At 41.0% G+C, this 26,149-nt stretch overlaps 1 protein-coding gene across 1 annotated transcript in view; it reads left to right on the top strand.

The window, feature by feature from the left end:
* Positions 1-260: 260 nt before the first annotated feature.
* LOC124551279 (serine/threonine-protein kinase PAK mbt) overlaps positions 261-26,149 on the top strand; it is a 111,927-nt gene continuing 86,038 nt past the window's right edge. The window contains exon 1 of the mRNA XM_047126281.1: positions 261-909. Within this exon, the coding sequence (XP_046982237.1) occupies positions 691-909 (219 nt within the window). The 5' untranslated portion in view covers positions 261-690. The remainder of the gene's footprint in view (positions 910-26,149) is intronic.

The raw sequence follows: 26,149 nt of genomic DNA, 5'->3' as shown, positions 1-26,149 counted from the left end.
AAACACTATATTACCCATGAAATTAAAAAAAAGTGATACAAATAATGTAACGTAATGATTAGGGGAGTTGTTGTTTTCAGTAAAATAATATTTCGGGACTAAAATCAACATTGTTGTGTGGCACAAGTTTATGAAGATCACGCGTTCCGTTTTTAATCCCCCGGCCTGCGCGACTACGCCTATTTGTGACGTCACCTGCATTCCATCGACGACCTAACTGGCCGCTAGAGGCTCTGCGCGTGTTAAATACTCAACATGGTGTTTGAATGTTGTATGGTGTGAATGTATACTGTCTCGTTTGTGAAGTACTAACATAAACTTGCAAATTTGGATGTGTCTAGACGAGGCAAGTTATTGTTGAATAGTGAGTTCCATAAAGGCGAGTACTTATTAAATTAGACTTGTCTGTGGTGGCGAAGTAGTAAACTGTCATTTCGAAGCAAAGTGTCGGTCTTAACAGCGATGTGAGAGCTAGAGTGAATGCCCTTTGACGCCCAGTGCACCAAGGTACCACCCCCGTTTCAATCTGTGGGGGTTATAATATTTGTTCGCTTAAACTTTTGAAATGAATGTGACATGGTGCTGTGAAATTCCAAAAATTCATCGACAGGCAATAGGCATTTCCTGATACACTCTTTTGAATCAACAGTGGTACGTTGTGAGAAAGCTTTTCCGAGTAGTGATTGAAGAATGTTTGCTAAGAAGAAAAAGAAACCGCAGATTTCCTCTCCAACAAACTTTGAACACCGTGTGCACACGGGATTCGACAAGAGGGAGGGGCGGTATGTGGGGCTTCCACTACAGTGGGCGAGCATCGTTGGAAACAATCAAATCCTGAAGAGTACAAACAGACCACTACCTCTGGTCGACCCTTCTGAAATAACACCAACGGAGATTTTGGACTTAAAAGTAAGTGAAATCTATTGTTTTGCAAAAATGAAGTGGATGCCTTTGCATTTTTAAAAATTGTAATGTTTTCTGTGGTGCTTAGGAATGGCTGTTTTGCACACCATCGTTTCTGTGTGGATATATTAGTCGTGATTTCTGAGTTGCAGTGACAAAGGAAAGTAGAAAGTATGATGTTGTTGCAGAAAATAAGAGGTTTCGTCTGTGTAAAACTTAAGCCCTTTATTTTTGTCAATTTTGCTTCAGCGTATTGCTGTATTTCATGTTTGCCTCTAAGAGACAAACCAGAAAATGAATAGTGCATACATGCTGCTTATATGAAACTTATATCCACAATAGAGTATGGTAGATGTAGGTGTATTGCCACCTTTCCTCCTGCTGTAACCTTGGTTGTAGTCATAGAGTGTTCTGTAGCTCAAAATTTCTCATTCTTTTCCAACTTCATGACGTTTGTGTAAGATATTGGTGATGTAAATCTCTGTGTTCAATGTCTTTGGCTGTGTATTACTTGTACTCATTGCAATTGGAAACCCTACAGTTGTTTACATCGTAGTGTGTACTACCCAAGGTTATGAAGAAGCACTTGCATATCAGTAGGGAAGGTACAAAAAGTACGCATAAATTTGAGAATTGTAGGTTTCATTGTGTTTTTAGGAAGAGTGTAATCATCATTTAAATAACTCTTCTATGTTGTCTGAAAATGCTACTCTGGGATTCAGAGATCTACACAGAAGCAGCACACGTGGTGCATCTCATTAAACCAGTTTCTGCTTGACCTCCTCCCCCCTTTCACCCCCCCCCCCCCCACACACACACACACACATACACATACACAAAAAGTATTTTCAACCACCATTACTTTTACTCCAAATACCATGTCATAAGCCACATGAGCAGTCAATAGACAATGTAGGGCCCATTTGTGTTCCATTATGGCAACTTTTGTGGCGTATACTTTTGAAATAATTTTCGGACCAGAACAGGCTTGTTTACATTTTTCTGAAAGTTTTGATACTTTGTTGTTAAAGCTTGTGTTGCCCAACAAGCATTCCCAACAATTTTGTCACTTGTACTATTTTTAGGCCTTAGGTGCATACCAAAGAATTAAATGTTTATGTTGATTGCTTCCAGATTGTCTGTCATGTATTTTATTTACATCTACATCCATACACTGCAAACCACTGTGAAGTGCATGACGGAGAGTATTTCCCATTGTACCATGTATTAGGGTTCTTCTCTTCACCCTTTATATATAGGACACACAAAGAATGACTGCTTAACTCCTTCATGAATTCTGTAATTAGTTTAATGTTGTCTTCGGAATATCTACTTACATATCTCTACCTCTACATAAAGGATTGTAGTATATTCTTAGATTCTTCACTTAATGTTGGTTCTCAAAACTTCATAAGTAGACTTCTGTGGAATAGTTGACATCTATCTTTAAGTGTCTGCCAGTTCACGTTTATCAGCATTTCTGTGATGCTCTCCTTTTGGTCAGATAAATGTGTTGATCACTTGTTTACACTTTTTTTTGTATTGTCCTACATTCGGTACCCCTTGGTAGTCCTATCTGATATTCATTCCACACTTTTAAACACTCTTTTTTCCGTAGTGTATTGCAAGCACATTTTCCATTATCGTACCAATGAACTGCCACCTGCTTAACATACACCTGAGCTTATGTGATCATTTTTCATGTTCCAACAAAATGGTACCTGTGTGTATTTGTATGAGTTCACTGAGTCCAGCTGTGACTCACAGATAGTGTATTTGTAGAATTGTTTGTTTATTTATGTTTTTGTGTGTATTTTACAGTTCTGAATATTGAAAGTGAGTTGCCAGTCTTTGCATAGCTTTGAAACCATACCACAGTGTGTCGGAATGTGTGTGTGTAACTTTTATAGGCAGTATGCCTACTTCATTATAGATAAGTTCATTAGTTGCATAAGTTATGAAGTTATTAATAATATTATCTGCCAGACCATTGTCAACAGCAAGGGTCCGAAAACTCTTCCCTAGTGCACACCTGAAGTTACTCCCACATCTGTCCATGAATCTCCATTTCTAGAAAGAATGAAATGAAACCAGATCTGACACTTGGATATGTACTCAATGTGACCAAAGTATCTCGACAACTATTGGTTTACATTAATATGGGGTGTGTCCACACATCACCTTTATGACAGATTCAACTCTTGTGAGGACATTTTCAGTGAAGTATCTAACGTCCGCAGAGAAATGGCAATCCATTCTTCCTCAAGAGCCAAAACTGTAGAAGGTAGTGATGTTGGATGCTGGGGTCTGGAGTGAAATAGACGTTCCAACTGGTCTCAAAGTTCAGTTTTGTATTGGGTTCAGATCAGGACCCGGGGCAGACCAGTGTATTTCTAGAATGTTATTGCCCATAAACCATTGCCTTACAGATGCTGTTTTATGACAGGGTGCATCGTCGTGCTGATGCCGTCAATCATCATCTCTGAGCTGTTCCTCCACTGTATGCAGTACACAATACTGTAAAATGTGAAACTTCCTGGCAGATTAAAACTGTGTGCTGGACTGAGACTCGGAACTCGGGACCTTTGCCTTGTTCGGGCAAGTGCTCTACCAACTGAGCTACCCAAACACGACTCACGCCCCGTCCTCAAAGCTTTACTTCTGCCAGTACCTCGTCCCCTACCTTGCAAGGTTCACAGGAGAGCTTCTGTAAAGTTTGGAAGGTAGGAGACAAGGTACTGGCAGAAGTAAAGCTGTGAGGACGGGGCGTGAGTCGTGCTTGGGTAGCGCAGTTTGTAGAGCACTTGGCCGCAAAAGGCAAAGGTCCCGAGTTCGAGTCTCGGTCTGGCACACAGTTTTAAACTGCCAGGAAGTTTCATATCAGCACACACCCTGCTGCAAAGTGAAAATCTCATATTGTAAAATTTGTTCATACAGTTCCACATTTAGCATTTCCTTAAGCGAAATAAGGCAATCACGCCCTAATTGCAAAATATGCCGCCATACTATAGCGCCAAAGGTAATGATCTTCATGCGTTCAACAAACCCAAACCCTTCCATTGAATTGCCACAGCATATAGCATGATTTACCTTTCCAAAACACTTATTTCAAGTCATCCACTGTCTGGCTGTCTGATGGCATCACTCTTTGCACCACTTAAAGCCTTGCTCAGATTTTTTTTTATATATATATATATATATATATATATATATATATATATATATATATATATATATATATATATATATATAATTTTTTTTTTTTTTTTTTTTTTTTTTTAAAAAGCAAGAACTCTGCAAACAGCTGCTTTTTGAACCAGTTTTATTAAGATGACTGTTTGTGCAGCTCTTGCTACAAAATGTATTAGCGCAGCTGTGGATGCCCCAACCACAGAGTTGTTTGTAGCTGCTTAGAAAAATGTGTGGCTTATGAGGAGCTACACGGCCATTGTACCTCATTCCTTTTTAACTCCTTACACACAGTCACTGTGTTTTTCAGATGGCTGGTAGCATTTTGAAGCTCACAAGTGATTTTTTCCATTATTTCATTGTATTTTTTTTAGAACCATCATCTTCAATGCTTGGTGGTCCCTGTTCATCAGTACGTGAGGTTTGCTTGCTCTTGGTTCAGCTGTGGTTGTTCCTCCACTTTCCACTTCAGTCACATCACTAACAGATGAATGGGCAGCGTTAGAAGGGTGGAAACGTCCCTGATGTATTTGTTACTCAGGTGACATCCAATGACTAGTTCACTTCCGAAATGACTAAGTTCTCCTGAATGACCCATTCTGCTGTTACCACTTGTCTACTAACAAGCCTCCTTGTACACTGGAGTGTCGTCATCTTGTGACCTGTAGTGAACAGTTCCACGTACATAGGTGTGTCCAGATATTTTCAAGCAGGTAGCGTATGTGTAATCTATAGGTATGAAGAAGGATTCATCCAAAAGTAACACACTCATTCTTTTATGTGTGTGCATGAAGGACTCGGCATGTCAACAGTTTGCTGACTTGTTACTTTTATTCCTATAATTCTATATGCGTGTTGTGTGCTGCATTAAATTTTGAATTCAACAGTCATATATTAAATAAACACTTTCTACACTGCTTGTTAACAGAAACTGTCTGAAGTGAAGTGTAAGCAAATTACAGTGTAAACTTCTTGTAATTTTTTATCAGTTGTTTAAATCTGCACATAATGTGTAAATGAGGCCAGAACATGACTATGTAAGCTTGTATGGGAAACTGTACTACCAGTAAAAAGTTTTGCAACTAAATACCTTAAAAAGCCAAATATCATATGTAATATTTTAGTGATTATACCTTACAGTAAACTAGAGTCTAGTGGGGTAGTTTGATACACAAGTCTTTGTTCTATCCAGAATAAATAACTGTTGTACCTACAGCTCTACAAGTGATTTGTGCCTATGCAAAGTATACTTATCAAGAGGAATGTTTGAAACAAGTCATTGGCTTTGACTGGTTCTGTAAAGTTAATGGATGCTTTCATGCCACCTTTTGGTGCATATATATACATTTCTGTTGTTTGTTGGTGAAGCCAAGAGAGGAGAGGGCGACAGATTGAACTTATCTTAATCCGAGGTATAGAAATCACATTGAACTTTCATCTGCATGCAAGTATCCATTCTATTTTTGGAGAAAAAAGAAATTGCACAACATGTACAAATAGACAACACTTATAATAACTTTGATGCTCAACAAACATCAAAACTGGGAAAACACTAAGATCCATAATTGCATCATTTGTTTCGTATGTCATTACATTACTTATTACATAGCTGTGAGAATGTATGTTATTATAAAAAATTCATGCACTCTGGAGTTTAGGAGTTTAGGAAACAGTGTGGTACTACACCGACAGACTGATGACATCATCAATGTGGCATAGATTAAATTCTCAAGAAATGATCACAGGGTGGCACCACTAACAATCCAAACCCATCAGTAAAACAAAAACCGAAAAACTAACAGGGCCTCAATGGTAATTGTGGGTTTGGGATGGGGATGTTCTTGTTAGCAGCACCTTCAAACATACTAAAAACTTAAAAACATCAGACTACAGTGACTGCTATGATTTTCATCAGGAATATATGGTAATAAAACTAAGGAATGCATTATGTACATTTAAAAGTTGGCTGTCATTAGCTTCAACAAATTACAACCAAGCCGGTAGCTTACAGGATAACCTATGATTTGGGCTACACTACAGTTCAGTCTGCCACGGCAACCTCATTTAAAAACAAGGGGCCAGTGGCACCATCACTGATAAAACAGAATGACATTTCAGCAATCTTCAATATACTCGCTGTCTCCACAACACTTAAACAGATGTAGTAAAAACTACAAAGTGAGCTGGAACACTGGTAAGACACTAGACTCATATTAAGGTGGATGGCAGTTCAAATCCCCGCCCAGCCATCCATATTTAAGGTTTGTTTAATTTCCTTAAATCACGTAATGTCAGTGCTGGAATGGTTCCTTTCTACATCTACATACATATATACATACTCCGCAAGCCACCGCACAGTACGTGGTGGAGGGTATTCTGTACCATTACTTATCAGATCCCTCGCTGTTCCACTCTCAGATAGACTATGGGAAAAATCAGTTTATATGCCTACATACAAGCTCTCATTTCTTGTATCTTACTTTCATGGGCCTTACATGAAATGAAAGTTAATGGGAGTAGAGTCGTTCTGCAGTCAGATTCAAATGCCAGCACTCTAAATAGTGTCCCTTGAAAAGAACGTCACCTTCCCTCCAGAAAGCATCCCCATAATATATTTTTGTTGTTTGACCTACTGATAGCAAATCTAGTAGCCCGCCTCCGAATTTCTTTGATGTCCTCCTTTAATGTGACCAGCTGCGGATCCCAAAAATTCAACCAGTACTCAAGAATAGGCCACGCTAATCTCCTATATGTGCTCCCCTTTATAGATGAACCCCATTTTCCTAAAGTCAACCATTCATCTTTCCTACTACACTCCTTACATGCTTGTTCCATTTGATAACACTTTGCAGCATTATGTCCAGATATTTAAACAGTGCGATTGTATCAAGCAGTACACTGATAATGTTTTGTTCAAACATTATGGTTTTTTTTTCCTTCTCGTCTGCATATAATTAGACTTTTCTACATTTAGAGCTAACTGCCATTCATCTCATCAACTATAAATTTTGCTAATTCATCTTACATCCTCCTATAGTCACTCAATGATGACACCTTCCTGTACACCACAGTATCTTCAACTAACTGCCACAGATTTCTTGCTACCCTTTCTGCCAGATCATCAATAATAGTATCACTATCAAGCTTCCATGAGACAGTCCTGATGATACCCTTGTCTCTGATGAACACTCGTCATTCAGGACAACATCCTGGGTCTTATTATGTAAGAAGTAACACTCACATGTCTAGGAACCTATTCCATATGCTCATACTTTTGTTAGCAGTTCGCAATGGGGTACTGTATCAAATGATTTTCGGAAATGTAGAAATGGAATCTGCCTCATCCATTGTCGTTGTTGTTGTTGTGGTCTTCAGTCCTGAGACTGGTTTGATGCAGCTCTCCATGCTATTCTATCCTGTGCAAGCTTGTTCATCTCCCAGTACCTACTGCAACCTGCATCCTTCTGAATCTGCTTAGTGTATTCATCTCTTGGTCTCCCTCTATGATTTTTACCCTTCACGTAGCCCTCCAATGCTAAATTTGTGATCACTTGATGCCTCAGAACATGTCAGACCAACTGATCCCTTCTTCTAGTCAAGTTGTGCCACAAACTCCTCTACTCTCCAATTCTGTTCAATACCTCCTCATTAGTTATGGGATCTACCCATCTAATCTTGAGCATTCTTCTGTAGCACCACATTTTGAAAGCTTCTATTCTCTTCTTGTCCAAACTATTTATCGTCCATGCTTCACTTTTATACATGGCTACACTCCATACAAACACTTTCAGAAACGACTTCCTGACGCATAATCTATACTCGATGTTAACAAATTTCTCTTCTTCAGAAACGCCTTCCTTGTCATCACCAGTCTACATTCTGTATCCTCTCTACTTCGACCATCATCAGTTATTTTACTCCCTAAATAGCAAAACTCCTTTACTACTTTAATTGTCTCATTTCCTAATCTAATTCCCCCAGCATCACCCGACTTAATTCGACTACATTTCATTATCCTTGTTTTTCTTTTATTGATGTTCATCTTATATCATCCTTTCAAGACACTGTCCATTCCGTTCAACTGCTCTTCCAAGTCCTTTGCTGTCTCTGACAGAATTACAATGTCGGCGGCGAACCTCAAAGATTTAATTTCTTCTCCATGGATTTTAATACTTACTCCAAATTTTTTTTCTTGTTTCCTTTATTGTTTGCTCAATATACAGATTGAATAACATCAGGGAGAGGCTACAACCCCGTCTCACTGCCTTCCCAACCACTGGTTTCTGCAAAAATTGTAAATAGCCTTTCGCTCCCTGTATTTTACCCATGCCACCTTCAGAATTTGAAAGGGAGTATTCCAGTCAACACTGTCAAAAGCTTTCTCTAAGTCTACAAATGCTAGAACTTAGGTTTGCCTTTCGTTAATCTATCTTCTAAGATAAGTCGTAGGGTCAGTATTGTCTCACGTGTTCAAATATTTCTATGGAATACAAACTGACCTTCCCTGAGGTCAGCTTCTACCAGTTTTTCCATTCGTCTGTAAAGAATTTGCATTAGTATTTTGCAGCCATAATGTATTAAACTGATAGTTCGGTAATTTTCATATCTGTCAACATCTGCTTTCTTTGGGATTGGAATTATTATGTTCTTCTTGAAGTCTGAGGATATTTCACCTGTCTCATACATCTTGCTCACCAGAAGGTAGAGTTTTGTCAGGGCTGGCTCTCTCAAGGCTGTCAGTAGTTCTAATGGAGTGTTGTCTACTCCCAGGGCCTTGTTTCGACTTAGGTCTTTCAGTGCTCTGTCAAACTCTTCACGCAGTATCATATCTCTCATTTCATCTTCATCTACATCCTCTTCCATTTCCATAATATTGTCCTCAAGTACATCGCCCTTGTATAGACCCTCTATATACTCTTTCCACCTTTCTGCTTTCCCTTCTTTGCTTACATCTGGGTTTCCATCTGAGCTCTTGATATTCATGCAAGTGGTTCTCTTTTCTCCAAAGGTCTCTTTAATTTTCCTGGAGGCAGTATCTGTCTTACCCCTAGTGAGATAAGCCTCTACATCCTTACATTTGTCCTCTAGTCATCCCTGCTTAGCCATTTTGCACTTCCTGTCGATCTTATTTTTGAGACATTTCTATTCCTTTTTGCCTGCTTCATTTACTGCATTTTTATATTTCCTCCTTTCATCAATTAAATTCAATATTTCTTCTGTTACCCAAGGATTTCTACTAGCCCTCATCTTTTTACCTACTTCATCCTCTGCTACCTTCATTACTTGATCCCTCAAAACTACCCATTCTTCTTCTACTGTATTTCTTTCCCACATCCCTTATGTTCTCCCTCAAACTCTGTTTAACCTCTGATTTTGTCAGTTTATCTCCTTAAATTCCCACCTTTTTGCAGTTTCTTCAGTTTTAATTTACAGTTCATAACCAATAGATTGTGGTCAGAGTCCACACCTGCCCCTGGAAATGTCTTACAATTTAAAACCTGGTTCCTAAATCTCTGTCTTACCATTATATAATCTATCTGAAACCTTCCCGTATCTTCAGGGTTCTTCCATGTATACAACCTTCTTTCACGATTCTTGAACCAAGTGTTAGCTATGATGAAGTTATGCTCTGTGCAAAATTCTACCAGGCATCTTCCTCTTCCATTTCTTATCCACAATCCATATTCACGTACTACATTTCCTTCTCTTCCTTTCCCCACTATCGAATTTCAGTCACCCACGACTATTAAATTTTCATCTCCCTTCACTATCTGAATAATTTCTTTTATCTCATCATACATTTCATCAATTTCTTCGTCATCTACAGAGCTAGTTGGCATATAAACTTGTACTACTGTTGTTGTAGACGTGGGCTTCGTGTCTATCTTTGTCACAATAGTGCGTTCACTATGCTGTTTGTGGTAGCTTACCCGCACTCGTATTTTTTTATTCATTATTAAACCTACTCCTGCATTACCCCTATTTGATTTTGTATTTGTAACCCTGTATTCACCTGAGAAAAAGTCTTATTCCTCCTGCCACTGAACTTCACTAAATCCCACTATATCTAACTTTAACCTATGCATTTCTCTTTTTAAATTTTCTAACCTACCTGCCCAATTAAGGGTTCTGACATTCCACACTTCGCTCTGTAGAATGCCAGTTTCCTTTCTCCTGATAACGACGTCCTCTTGAGTAGTCCCCACCCAGAGATCCGAATAGGGGACTATTGTACCTCTGGAATATTTTACCCAAGAGGACACCGTCATCATTTAACCATACAGTAAAGCTACATGCCCTCGGGAAAAATTACGGGCTTTCAGCCGTTCGCAGTACCATCACAGCGAGGCCGTTTTGGTTAGTGTTACAAGGCCAGATCAGTCAATCATTCAGATTGTTGCCCCTGCAACTACTGAAAACGCTGCTGCCCCTCTTCAGGAACCACACGTTTGTCTGGCCCCTCAACAGATACCCTTCGTTGTGGTTGCACCTACGGTACGGCTATCTGTATTGCTGAGGCATGCAAGCCTCCCCACCAACGGCAAGGTCCATGGTTCATGGGGGGGGGGGTTCTCATCCGTAGTTCACAGTAAATCATCTGAGGAAAAGGCGAGTTGAGTTTGTTAGGGTACAGCAAATTTCCTTCCTTATATCTCCCCAACCCGAGCTTGAGTTCCCCAGAGGACTTGTCACTCTTTGGCGGGTTCATGCTTGGCTACCACGGGACCCCAGCCTTTGCAGCATTTTTTTCCCTTCCATACTGCGTGTCTGTCCTCTTGCTATTCTTTCTCCCTTCCCTTGGGGAACATGTCTGTGGTGTTATTGAGAATGTTCTACATTGTTGGTCGCTGACGTAAGAACAGTCTCACCATTGTTTTTTGCTCCCTTTTCCTTTCTTTGTTTCCCTTCTCCTCTTGTTCCTCCGCTTCGACATTTGGGATTCCTCTTTTTTTCTTCTTCCCCCTGAGCACCCCTGAAGACTGATCCATGTGTCTAACACGTAACAGGTGTGAACAATCACCTAAGGCCAGTGCACATCCTTGTGCAGGGGGCTCCCAGTTGGAAGGAGCATGCCATCGGAGATGCTGGCAATCGCTGCGGATTTTCTCTCAACGAGTCAATCATCTTCGCAATCAATTTCTACAAAACGTAAACATAATTTGAAGATCCTTCCCACTGCACCACGGTTCCTCACGGTCTCGCATACTGAAGACGGTCAGTCCTTGCCCACGGTAAATCTGTTTATTGTTCGGAAAGGTGTTGATGCAATTGCCGGTCCTGTGAAATCCTGCTCTCATTCATGGAATGCCACTTTGCTTTTGGAGACTACTTCCGATTCTCGAGACCAACAACTGCTCAGTGCCTTGCTTCTCCATGGCTACCCTGTTCGTGTCGAGGCCAGTAGAACTTTTAATTCTTCCCGTGGTGTAATTTACGCTACGCTGCTCGACGGTCTAAGCGAGGCTGAAATCCAGTGTTACCTCTCTGATCAGGCTGTCATAGCCATCCATTGTGTAATGAAAAAGGTAGATTCCTCCTTAGTGCCCACCCGCACTCTTTTACTCACCTTTGATAGAGTGATGCTTCTGTTCAAGATAAGAGTGGGCTATGAAATTAATACAGTCCGGCTGTACATTCCGAAGTGGATACGCTGGTAGCAGTGTCGTCGTTTCGACCACACTAGAATGTCTTGTTGACATCCATCCAAGTGTGTAACCTGTGGTAGGGGTGCACACCTATAGTTCTGTTCTTGTTACCCCTCACTCCGTGAAGGACATGGCCACACAGAAACGGGACCTCCAATTCAGCTCTGAGGTTGTGAAACTGCCCAGTCTCAAGATAGCATCACCATCCCCCCACCAAGCCATCAAACTCTCGCGTCAAGGGGCGAAGCCACCAGCTACGCAACCAATAGGCCGGAAAGGACAGAAGGAGTACTCCTTTGAAGACATCCTCCATCCCTCCAGCCAAACACCACCCGAGTCTTCTTGTAACAAGAAGGTCTTAATGAAGCCCACCAAAGTCTTCTCCTTTGTCGACTCGAAGATTCTCTTCGTCGGTGTTGCCACATGATACCTTAGCCTGGCCTGCCTCTGTGTCACCAGTGCGCACCACCAACCGTTTTTCAGCATTGGACTTCACAGACCGACTGCACAAGCAGGCCAATGCTTCTGTGGACGCCACGGAGCAGGGTCCTCCTGCTTCTGTGCCCTGTAGTAGTGACTCTTCACAGGCTTCTCATTCGAAGGCCACTGAGGTGACACCCGTACATATCTCCAATGGAACGTTCATGGTTTTGGTCCCACAATGCGGATTTTTGGCTGCTTTTAGCATCACTGTGTCCCCTTGTACTCTTGACTTCAGGAAATGAAATTGTGCCCTCACGACCACTTTGAGCTTTCGCATTTCTTACCAGTTCGCTTTGATTTCCTCCCTGAGGTCGGCATTCCATCTCGTGTGGGCATCATGCTGTCCATAAGGGATGACATTCGTAGTCAACCCATTTCCCTGAATACCCATGTTCAAGCTATTGCAGTTTACCTTTTCCTTCCCCACCCGACTTTTACCCTCTGTACCATTTGTGTACCTCCATCATTCGATGTCACCAGGGCAGACTTCCTTCAGCTTATTGGGCAGCTACCTCCCCCATTTTTATTACTCGCATCATCCGCTTTGGGGTTTTTCCAGGACGTGTCAGAGAGGTGCCCTCTTGGCTGACTATTGGGGAAAATAGGACGATTGTTGAGGAAACACCAAGTATGAACTTTTGTCCACCAAATAAAACACGAGCATTATTGGGAAGTGTCAAAGACAATCTTGGTTTGAGGAAGGCTGGCATATACCAGATTCCGTGTCAGTGTGGGAAGACTTATGTTGGAGAGACAGTGCGTACCATCGAAGATCATTGCAGAGAACATCAGAGGCACACTCGACTTAGGTACCCCGACAAGTCGGTGGTCGCAGACCACTGTTTGTCCGAAAATCTCGAAATGGACTACCGACATACCAGGGTCCTGGCACAGACATCTAAATACTGGGACAGTGTCGTTAGAGAGGCTATCGAAACTTGTACCAGGGACGGACTCATCAACCGAGATTGCGGCTACGACCTCAGCAGGGCATGGGAACCAGCATTGAGTCTAATTAAAAAGATGCTCAGCAAAGGAAACGAACGGGCGACTAGGGCGTACAAGGCAGTTACACTGACGCCACAACAGACGCCGACACCAGCGTCTCACCGACCGCTGACGCGCGGGCGTGGACAGCAGAGAGAACGCCTTGCAAGGGAAGGGGATTTAAGATGGCCTCCCACCCTCAGGAGCTCAGTTCATCAGTGCACCTGACAATGGCAACATGTCTGATCACCGAAATATTTACTGTACGAGCAAGCACTTTCTGCTTAACACATACAACCGCAACTGGGCAGAGGACACATTTCCCGCATGCTGGCGTGAAACCACCGTCATACCCAAACCTAAGTTTTATAAGGACAAAAACCTTCCTTCTAGCTTCTGCCCATCTCTCTTACCAGCTGCATTTGCAAGGTGATGGAACATATGATTCATGCCCAGCTAGTATGGTGACTCGAGTCTCACAATTTACTGACAAATGCACAGTGTGGATTTCAAACGCGGCATTCTGCAGTTGACCATCTCGTTACTTTTTCCACCCGTGTCATGAATCTCAGACTGTGTTCGTGTTTTTCGATTTGGAGAAGGCCTAAGACACTTACTGCAGAACTGGTATCCTCTATACTCTTAAGACATGGGGCTTTCGTTGCTGCCTGCCCTGTTGCCTTCAGGAATTTTTCAAAGACAGAGTTTTCAAGGTGCGTGTGGGTTGTGACTTGTTGGACACCATTGTCCAGGGAAACGGTGTGCCTCAGGGTTCCGTCATTAGCATCATCCTCTTTGCTGTTGCCATTAACTCTATAATGGCCTGTCTCCCACCTGGCATCTCCGGCTCCCTTTTTGTTGATAATTTTGCCATCTATTGCAGTTCTTCACGGACCTTTCTCACTCAGCGGCGTCTTCAGTGATGTGTTGATTGTCTTTTTCTCTTGGAGCGTTGACAGTGGCTTTTGTTTTTCCATTTACAAAACTGTCTGTATGAATTTCTGGTGGCGCAAATGGTTTCTCCCACCATCTATAAATCTTGGGTGTGTTGCCCTTCCATTCGTTGAAACTATGAAATTCCTGGGGCTCATGCTCGATAGGAAACTCTCTTGGTCCTCCCATGTGTCTTACCTGGCAGACCACTGTACATCTGTACATGATTCTTCAATGTCTTACGTGTCCTCAATGGTACTTGCTGGGATGTTGATCTAACCACCCTTGCCGCGTTGGATTAGCTGAGCAGTCTAAGGCGCTGCAGTCATGGACTGTGCGGCTGGTCCCGGCAGAGGTTCGAGTCCTCCCTCGGGCATGGGTGTGTTTGTTTGTCCTTAGGATAATTTAGGTTTAATAGTGTGTAAGCTTAGGGACTGATGACCTTAGCAGTTAAGTCCCATAAGGTATCACACACATTTGACCATAACCACCCTCCTCTGTTTGTACCGGTCACTTGTCTGTTTGAAACTTGACTATGGGTACTTTTGTTTATGCATCTGCACATCCATCCCTCTTATGCCATCTCGACATTATCCACCATTGTGGCATCCGATTGGTCACTGGTGCCTTTTACACTAGCCCGGTTGAGAGTCTGTATATTTAACTGCTGGACTACCAGTGTTCTACCACCGTGACTTTCTCCTCAGCAGGTATGTATGCCGTTTGTCAGCCATGCATAGCCTCTCATCCTATGCCTCCTTCTTCGATGATTCCTTTGATCACCAGTATGGGGCATGTTCCTCTTCTCTGTTACCTCCTGGAGTCCACTTTCGGCACTTGCTACAGCGGCTGAACTTCACACTACCTGCAACTTTCTCGGTGGGTGTGAACCCTTCTCCACTGTGGCTTCGTGAAGCAGCCTGTGTTAACCTTGGCCTTCATTTGCTTCCTAAGGACACTACTCTAGCCTCGCTCAGTTGCCTTCAGTTTTACGACCTTTGCATGGAACTTTGCCATAGTGTCTTTGTATACACTGATGGCTCTCGGACTGACTGTGAGGTTGGATGTGCCTTCGTCATTGGCACATGTGTCTTTCGATATCAGCTTCCGGCACACTGCTCAGTATTTACAGCCAAGCTCTTCGACCTGTATCAGAATACGGAGTACATCCGGTGACACAGGCCTTTCAATGTGTCCTCTGCTCAGACTCCCATAGTGCAGTGGGTCCAGGAAAACCGTTACTTGCTCACTATTGGTGTAGCCAGTGTGATGTTTCTGTCGGTTCCTGGTCATGTTGGTCTGCCAGGAAATGAGGCTGCTGCCAAGCACCTCAGCCCTCTAGTTCCTATATTCCCTCCGATGATCTATGTGTTGCCGTTTGTCAGGAGGTGGTGTCCCTTTGGCATCACCTATGGTCCGCCCTTCATGGGTATGAGCTCTGGCTTATTAAGCCTCTTCCAGTGGCTTGAATGATCTTTTCTCGGCCTTCCCACTGGAAGGAGGTCATTTTAACTAGGCTGCATATTGGGCACTGCCTTTTTAGCCATTTTCATTTGATAAGTGGCACTATCTCACCACTTTGTACACATTGTGTCCAAGTTTTAACTGTCTGCTACTTTCTGACAGAATACCCATTTTTGAACCGTATATGTTCCTGCTTGGGTTTGCCATCTGAGTTATCGGCCATTTTAGCAAATGACGTGCAGGCTGTCGAACGCATTTTACGTTTTATCCGCTAAAGCAGTATGGTGAAGGCCATTTAAGTTTTAGTTTTGGACCTCCGTTTTTGTATGTTGTCATTTTTAGCCCTTTCTCCACATGCCTATTTGTAGCTGTCTTCTCTTATGTCAGCTGAGACCGACATATACTTGTTTTTTAAATCCTCTCTGCCTTCCTGTTCTATAGTTTTGATTGGGGCGCGTATGACTCCACTTGTTTTTTGCGCCCTAAAGCAAAACAAAACCAAACTGAGGTTGAGTTTCTTCTCTAATGACCTCATCATCAATGGGACAATTAACCTTTATTTTTCTTTTGTATATGTAAACATCTAATCACAAAATCTATATGACATAGTCTAAAACAAAATACATGAACAGGCAGCCATCTACAATTCAAATGCAGTGTTGAGCCGCAGAAACATGCTGAAATCGGATCACAGTTGTTCAAACAACTTATGGGTATGCAGCCGGGTCACATTTTCAACAACCATCAATATTTAAACAGGTGTACACCCTGTATTTTTTAAGGCACAAATGCAATGAGAGCACACTGTGCAAGGAAATCTTAAACCTAAGTATGCAGGGCATATGCTGAAAAAGAACATGCATACAGTGTAAACACTAATGCTACCACATAACCAAAGATTCACTTTGTAGGAAGTACCAGAAACTATTTATATGTGGTGACTTCAGTGTAAATTTTGTATATGATGGTGCAAGAAAAAGGATGTTGGTAGATCTCCTAAATTCATATGATCTGATTCATACGGTGTTTTTTCCAACTAGGGTGCAGGGGAGTGGTAGCACAGCCATAGACAATATTTTTATTCATTCTTTATTACTAGATGGGCATTCTGTTAGTAAAAGTGTGAATGGCCTTTCAGACCATGATGCACAAATTTTAACACTAAAAGGCTTTTGTACTCAAACCAAGGTCATATTTAATTACAGACCATGTAGGAAAGTTAATCCAACAGCAATACAGAGTTTTTTAAACCTTGTCAAGGAACAAGAGTGGCAGGATGTTTATAGTGCCAATAACATCGATGATAAATACAATTCTTTCCTTAACGCATTTCTCATGCTCTTTGAGAGTTGCTTTCCATTAGAACATTCTAAACGGGGTACTAGCAGTAATGGGCAGCCCGGGTGGCTGACTAGTGGGATAAGGATATCATGTAGAACAAAGTGGGAATTATATCAAAATGTTAGAAGTAGTCACAATCAAGCTACAGTAGCCCATTACAATCAGTATTGTAAGGTTCTTAAAAATGTTATCAGGAAGGCAAAGAGTATGTGGTATGCAAATAGAATAGCCAATTCACAGGATAAAATTAAAACCATATGGTCAGCAGCGCAAGGTCGACGATGTAAAGTCAGTTCGCAGTAAAAATATTTCTGTTACTTATAAATCAGATATATGTACAGTATTTAACAATCATTTTCTGAGCATTGCTGGTGAATTAAATAAAAATTTAGTTTCCACAGGAAATCACATAACTTTCTTGGCAAATGCCTTTTCGATATTGATGTCCGAAATACTCGTCTGTAATACATACAAGATGGAGATCGAGTCCATAATTAAATCACTGAAGACCAAGGACTCTCATGGTTATGATGGAGTGTCTAGCAGAATATTAAAGTATTGTACTGCACATGTTAGCCCTGTATTTAGCCATATTTGTAATTTTTCCAATTTTTCCTTTAGGAATGGTCAGTTTCCTGAGTGATTAGTACTCAGTAGTAAAGCCGTTTTATAAAAAGGGAGAAAGGGACAATGTAGATAATTTTAGACCTATTTCTGTGCCATTAGTGTTTGCAAAAGTTATTGAAAAGGCTATGTATGTAAGGATAGTTGATCATTTTGTATCACACGATTTGCTATCAGATGTACAGTTCGGCTTTAGAAGTCAGTTTAACATCTTTCCTCTGTGAGGTACTGGATGGGTTAAACAAAAGGTTTCAAATGCTTGGCATATTTTTTGATTTAACTAAGGCATTTGATTGTATTGATCACAAAATATTGCTCCAGAAGTTAGACCATTATGGAATATGGGGAGTAGCTCACAATTGGTTCACCTCTTACTTTAACAACAGGCAGCAAAAGGTCATTATTCACAGTGTTGATAATAGCTGTGATGTGAGGTCTGAGTGGGGTACTGTCAAGTGGGTGGGTGCCCCAGGGATCAGTGTTGGGGCCACTCCTGTTCCTTATTTATATAAATGATATGCCCTCTAGTATTACGGGTAACTTTAAAATATTTCTGTTTGCTGATGACCTTAGCTTGGTAGTAAAGGATGTTGGGTGCAACATTGGTTCGGTTTCAAATAGTGCAATACATGACCTCAGTTCATGGCTTGTAGAAAATAAACTAACGCTACATTACAGTAAGAGTCAGTTTTTACAGTTTCTAACACACAATTCAACAAAACCTGACATTTTAATTTCACAGAATGGGCATATGATTAGTGAAACTGAACAGTTCAAATTTCTAGGTGTTCAAATAGATAGTAAGCTGTCGTGGAAAGCCCATGTTCAGGATCTTGTTCAAAGACTTAATACTGCCATTTTTGCTATTTGAACGGTATCTGATGTGAGTGATCGTTCGACATGAAAATTAGTCTACTTTGCTTATTTTCATTTGCTATTGTCGTATGGTATTATATTTTGGGGTAACTCTTCCTATTCTAAAAGGATAGTTTTGGCTCATAAATGGGCGGTTCGGGCAATAAGCGTTGTTACTTCACAAACCTCTTGTCGACCTCTGTTCACGAGTCTGGGTATTTTGACATCCTTACTGTCATTTCTTGTTACCAATATTACTTTATTCCCAACAATAAGCAACTTTCACTTGGTTAATACTTGGCAGAAATCAAACCTGCATTTGGATTGGACTTTCTTAACTCTTGTGCAAAAAGGTGTGCAGTTTACGGCTGCATCCATTTTCAATAAGCTGCTACTCGAATTCAAAAATTTTAGCAGTAATCCACTCGCTTTCCAATCGAAACTGAAGAGTTTCTTCATGGACCACTCCTTTTATTCTGTCGAGGAGTTCCTTGAAAAATTAAGCTGATTTTTATTGTATTGCTGATAGCGTTTACTTAAACTTATGGACTGTCTTTTTTAAGTTCATGAACATTTATTTTTAACTGTTATTACGTTTATGTTGTTATTTCACACACTGACACGTTCCATGACCTTGGAGATTTGCTCCTCAATTTGGTCCTACAGAACTTGACAAGTAAATAAAATAAATAAAATGACCGTCAGAAGTTACCGACAGTGAATATTAATTACCAGTGAGTGAAGAAACGTTAACTCTGTTCTTCTATTGCTTGACAAGGGAGAGAGCAGGAGTCCATGCAGAATTTAAGCAAAAACCTCCATCCCTATTATAAGGTCATTTGCTAATTTAATATCCACTGTCTCTGTAATAACACAATCCCAATAACTGAAAGTGCATGCCAGAATATCCCTGTTATTAAATTCCGTATGATGACTGATGCCAGGGCAAAGTTCTGTAGTAGCAGATATGTTTGGCTGTTGTGTGTGACACATGTGGTCAATACACTGGTACCCCATAGTCCTCATGGTCCGACAGATGTGTGTCATTATATTGGGTGACTGTTCTTGGAATGTGCACTCTCAAATTGTTATTGGTAAACCACACTGTAATGTAAACACCTCTCCTGTAGGGTCTGCCACTTGAGTTGACTCAGTACATCTGTGACGCTTTCACACTCCCTGAATGAAACTATAATGAAACATGCTGCTATTCCTTGTGTATTCTGTATTTTCTCATCAGTCCTATCTGGTACAGATCCCAAACTGATGAGCAATATGAAGTATTCGTTGGACAAGGATTTTGTAAGCTTCCTCCATGTGGATGAATGATACATTCTGAGGAATCTTCTATGAGTGTCAATCTGGCATCCGACTTACTTGTGATTAGTGTTATGTTGTCATGCCACTCTAAATTGGTCTGTACCTATATTCCTTGTTATTTAATGAATGAAACTCCTTGCAGTGATTGTTCCGTGATCTTGCAACCTTACGGTAATGGGTCTTTCTACATGTTTATGTGCAATATGTTGCATTTGTTTATGTAGAGGGTCAACTTCCATTGAACCAGTTGAAGGGTATTTGTATTTAGGGCAGTCGAAGATGCTGACGGGATAGGCAATAAGATATTACAAAAAGAGTTAAAAATAGTGTAGTTTATTTTTGATACAGTAAATAAGATTTGCAGAAGTACAGGGAAGTGTACATTCAGTGTGTGTTAACAGGTTTTGCTTTTGACAGTGACATGAGGACTTTCAATGCAAAAATAATTCAAAAATTAAATGCTGCTCAATGAGCAGTGATATATATGTTTAGGAAATTAATAGAAGATACTGCAAAATGGGTCATGGAACAGACTGGAGTGGAAGGTGCACGTATGACTGTAATGAAAATGAAATTTAGATAGGCTGGACATGTAACAAGGCAAGTGGAAGGTGAATGGACCAAGGAAGTAGACTATCTGGTTAAAAGTGTCCAGACACCCCTCCGTATTACGTCAGTGCATAAGATCGTAGCATTTTTGTTTTGCATGTTGGTATTCCAATCGCTTTGAGTTTATTTATCAATTGTCATTTTTTATTTGTAGTTCACTTTTGCTGTTTGAGTTTAGATATTGTAATTTTTGCCATTTGGAGATAGGGAGTGGAGGTGTGAATGCTAGAAAATGGAATGCCAAATGTATTTCTGATGTATTCTCGCATTTGAGTTCAGCAAAGGAGTGACAGTAGCAGAGGTAACCAGAAATATTTGCACTGTTTATGAGGATAATGTCATTGGACAGAGCATGGCAAGAAAATGGTTTTCTTGTTTAAAGGAGGATTGTTTTAATGTTAGATACTCGACATTCAGGAAGACCTTTGGAGTTTGATGAAGATTGTTTAAATGCATGAATCCACAATGATTCACGTCAGTGTACTTGATAACAGGCAGATGTTATGAACTGTGATCATTCCACCACTGTCTGACATTTACAAACAGTGGCAAAGGTTCAGAAATCAGAAGTGATGCTACTGCATGTTAACGCGCGCTTGCATTCTGCTAGATGGACAAAAAACACTATACTTGGATTTGGAAGTCATTCCACACCCACCCTAATCACCTGATCTTGCACCCTTGTAGATTTTCACCTCTTCTCCTGTCTGTTAAACAACTTTCAAGGAACTTCCTTTCCAGATGAAAATGCACTTCCAATATGGCTTGACGAATTCTTTGCCTAAAACCACGATTTCTAGTCACGAAGTGTAAAAGTTATCCCAGCTTTGCCAAACTGTTGTGAATAGTGAAGGGAAATACATTATTGACGACTAAAGTCTGTGTTATTTGTATCTGTTGTGTTTATTAAACTTACGGAAAAATGCTGCGAACTTACGCACTGACCTAGTATTACGGTATTAACTGCTAGATGTCAAGAGAATAGACCTGCCAATATTAGAAGGAAGTGAGGAGTCTGATGTTGTCCGTAGAGAATTGGTAACAGCAGAGTGGGTCAGTCAGGAGAACTCGGTGACCACAACTGGGGATTAGTCATTGGATCTGCTTGAATAGCAAATCCACCAGGGATATTTCAACCCTTCTGAAATCAAGTTGACAGTTTTCTGGCATAGATGTAGATTAAATGATAATTAATTGAAACCCTCAGCTGCCGACAGGTGTTGGTGACATACCTTGATGGGAACAGCTGAAAATGTGTGCCCCGACCGGGACTCGAACCTGGGATCTCCTGCTTACATAGCAGATGCTCTGTCCATCTGAGCCACCGAGGACACAGATGAGTAGCGTGACTGCAGGGACTTACCCCTTGTACACTTCCCGTTAACCCCACATTCACAACTGTCCACAATCTACATACGTAATGTTCCTAATAGATACTTTGCCCATCCACTCATTACTCACCCCCACTAAGGTGATGATTCCGTAAGAGTTTGGGCAACCAGTGCGCATTGCACAGATGAAGGTCAATGGCTGGGTAGTATCGCTTGTCCACTTTTGGCAAGATCAATGTGTAGTATTTTGGTATGGATAAGGGAAAGGGTACAATTTATTTAATTTCTATAATAATGGGTGAGATCATTGACCACTTTAATTTTTTAACATTGGCACTACCTTTCACCCAGACTGGCATGGATTCAGATTCATTTATTTTACGATGATTCCTAGTCCTGAGAACCAACGGCATCGTCGACAAGTAATACGATTTACCCATATCTCTACTGTAGATCTCTGCGATGTGAAATGTCTGATAAGTGATAACGTCACGGGTGTTAAAATTTTCTAGCCCTGCAACTTTATTGACTTTAAGCCCATGAATGAGGGCTATGGTTACCCACCCATTACCTTGCTGCATGTTATCGTTGTTGCTAAGGGTAAAGTTAAGAACTCCACCACAGAACACTGATGGACCATGCAGGATGATTTGTGCACCTACATTGTTCTGGGTATTAATAGAAATATTGTCTATTGCTTTATACACTGTGAGACGAGTACGCCTTCTCCTCCTATAATATGGTGGCATCTTCTGTGTTAAATGGCTACCCGGCAATTGACCTTCGTCTGTGTGAATGCGCACAGGTTGCCCGAACTCTTATGGGAATCATCACCTTAGTGGGTTCGAGTAATGATTGGATGGGCAAAGTATCTATTAGGAATATTATGTATATAATAGAGGGAAACATTCCACGTGGGAAAAATATATCTAAAAACAAAGATGATGTGACTTACCAAATGAAAGCGCTGGCACGTCGATAGACACACAAACAAACACAAACATAAACACAAAATTCTAGCTTTCGCAACCAACGGTTGCTTCGTCAGGAAAGAGGGAAGGAGAGGGAAAGACGAAAGGATGTGGGTTTTAAGGGAGAGGGTAAGGAGTCATTCCAAACCCGGGAGCGGAAAGACTTACCTTAGGGGGAAAAAAGGACGGACACACACACGCACACACACACACACATATATATATATATATATATATATATATATATATATATATACACACACACACACACACACACACACACACACAGACACAAGCAGACATATTCGAAGGCCAAGATCAATATTATGTATGTAGATTGTGGACAGTTGGGAATGTGGGTTTCACGGGAAGCGTGCAAAGGATAAGTCCCTGCAGTTGCTCTATTCATCTGTGTTCTCGATGGCTCAGACGGATAGAGTGTCTGCCATGTAAGCAGGAGATCTCGGGTCCGAGTCCCGGTCGGGGCACACATTTTCAGCTGTCCCCATCAAGGTATGTCAACAACACCTGTCCGCAGCTGAGGATTTCAATTAATTATCATTTACTCTAGAGAAGCTGCTTGGTCATCAATGGTATCTGTTCTTTCGAGAACAGTTACTATCTTCATATATAGATGTAGATGTCATTGTGAAGTGTAACTCTGAAGAAACAGTCACAGATAAACCGAGACCAGGTAGACCTCATATGACGACGGACAGGGACCATCGAGAATTGGCGAAGGCGGTTGTAAGAAATCACATGAAACCAATAGAATGAATCACTTGTGAATTCCAAAGTGCTACCAGCAGTCCAGCTAGCACAATGACTGTGCTTAGGAAGATCAAAGGAATGAGGTACAACAATTGAATAGTTCCTCATAAACCACATCTCTCTATAGTCAGTGCCATTCAGTGCTTGAAGTAGCGTAAAGAGCAGTGCCAGTGCACAGTGGATGACTGGGAATGAGAAATCTGTAGTAATGACTCATATTATAGCCTGTGGGAATCTGATGGAAGGGTTTGGGTTTGGTGAATGCCTGGAGAATGTTATCTACTTCCATGTGTAGTGTCAGTAGTGAACTAGGGGGGAGGTGGTGTTACAGTGTGAGGCTGTTGTTTGTAGTTAGGCTGTGATCTCCTTATAGCACTTAAGGAAATGCTAAACTCTTAAACATTATGAACACTTTTTTGACATTGTGTACTGTATACAGTAGAGGAATAGTTTGGTGACGATGATTGTATCACCGTGACAATGCACCTTATCATAAAGTGGCATCTATGAGGCAATAGTTTGTGGACAGTAACATTCCTGAAGTGCGTTGGTGTGCCCTGAGTCCCAACCTGAATGATTTAGAACATCACCCTTGCAGTGTCCGGCATCACTACCTTCTCCAGTTTCAGCTCTTTAGGAAGAATGGGCTGGAATTCCTCTGCAGATGCAGTGGTTAGCACACTGGACTTGGATTTGGGAAAACTATGGTTCAAACACACACACAGCCATCCCGAGTTGGTTTTTCCGTGATTTCCCTGAATCACTTAAGACAAATGCTGGGATGGTTCCTTCGAAAGGGCACAACCGCTTTCCTTCACCATCCTTCTCTAATCCAAATTTGTACTTCCTCTATAATGACCTCATTGTCAATGGGACGTTAAGCACTTATCTCCTCCTCCTCCTCCTCCTCCTCCTCCTCCTCCTCCGACATTTGGATATCTCATTCAGGGTAGCTCCAGAAGATTTCAAGCTGTCATAAAGGTGAAATGGTGGACACACTCCATATTAATGTACACTGGTAGGAGTCTGGATACTTTTGATCTGGTACTGTATTTGTTCAATCCCAAGACATAAAAAACAGGTATTATGACCTAAAGATAACATAAAATATGCGGATGTGATATATATTTGTATAGCTTAGGTTAGGTTAAGCTGGAAATGTATGGAAAAATCTAGATTCCTTCATTCAGTGGTAGTGGTAGTGGTAGTGGTAGTTGTTGTGGTTGTGGTTGTGATGATTAAAGGATAAGAAGAAACAATCACCACCAAAATTGTCTACCGAAGTTAAATGTTACATAGAAACAAAGAGAAAAATATTACCTGTGGTGGTATTTACATCTCAGATCTAGTGCCTCAGGGAGGGTGTTCGCTTTTAACTTCCAGGATTTGATATCTGCCATATGATGTCCAAGATGTATTTCACATCTGAGCACCAGTGGAAGGGGATTGGCATGTTATCAGTATGCATTTTACTCACTGCTGTCATGGATAAAAAAATTGATTGATCAGACTGCTTAGGACAGGAGTGGGCAACAGGCAGCTTGTGGGCAAAATTTGGCCCATGATCAGTTTCAGTCAGACCTGCGGAAGAAATTCATGGGAGAGCGAGATGCTTGCATTGTACTCTGCCTGTGACATATTTCTGGATACTGGTGATTCAGACTTTAACACTTTTTCAAATGAACGAAGAATTGATGGCTTAATTTGTTTAGTATTACAGAAACAGCCCATGTCCATGTGGTCAGTCATTAAGAGTATTTTTGCACTTACATTTAATACATGCTTACTAATAGTGTTTGTGGATATTAACACACTAAATTTTAAAAAGCTCCAATGACCTGCCCATGGCTGAAAATTGCTAACTTACTCCAAATTGCTTGTTGAATGGGACTGCCTGATACAGTGCCATATTTTGTTTTTCTGTTCTTTCTCCTGTTAACAACAGTAAATAATTGTAATCCATTGCGAACATATTAGAATGCGGAAACTGTTGAAACTGAAGGTGATTTGTGTTGAATTAGTTTCAAGCAGTAGCTTGTATAAGCATTTATTTTTCCATGATGACATTTCAGGATGCTTGGCACCCTATCTTCGAATGTTTACATTTATTTACTTGTTGTGAACATTGTTTCTTTACTAACAGCATTCCAGAATTTTGCAATGGAAGTTTTATAGACAGTTGTTGTAAATTGTCAAAAGGAAAAAAATAATGTTTACAACACTAAATAAATGTAAACATCTGAAGAAGAGGGTTACATGAGTGTACTCTCAAAAATACGAGTTTCGAGGCATAATTTGCAAGCATGTTTTGATGGGAAAGAAGTACCATTCATATCAGTGTGTTACTCAACGAACATTAATGTCACAGGCACTATAGTTTTGAATTTTTGTGCTAGGAGTGCTCCTGTTGTGTCATGTGATGAGCTGGTTCATGAGCTTAAGGAAGCATATGAATCAGGCCCTAGAAGGCCTCTGATTTGATTTGCTTTGCTTTGGCCATGCAGGAGAGGGGGTGAATTGTTTGCATTTTCTGTAGTCAGAGTGCATTGTCAGTGGAATACCAACACTGCAAGGAATAATCACTATAGAGCTACAGAGTGCTATATGGTTAGATGCTCTAGATGAATGCCAACTGAGACATTTTGTGGTGGTTGGGTGATGTGCCGTTGTATAACACCCCGTGACTTAGGTGAATCAGTGATTACAGTACTTGTACGTATGT

Source organism: Schistocerca americana, chromosome 9 (assembly GCF_021461395.2).
Source record: "Schistocerca americana isolate TAMUIC-IGC-003095 chromosome 9, iqSchAmer2.1, whole genome shotgun sequence".
In the NCBI taxonomy this organism is placed as follows: Eukaryota; Metazoa; Arthropoda; class Insecta; order Orthoptera; family Acrididae; genus Schistocerca; species Schistocerca americana.
The sequence above is the reverse complement of the archived record's forward strand: the minus strand, read 5'-3'. Positions and strand labels throughout refer to the sequence as shown.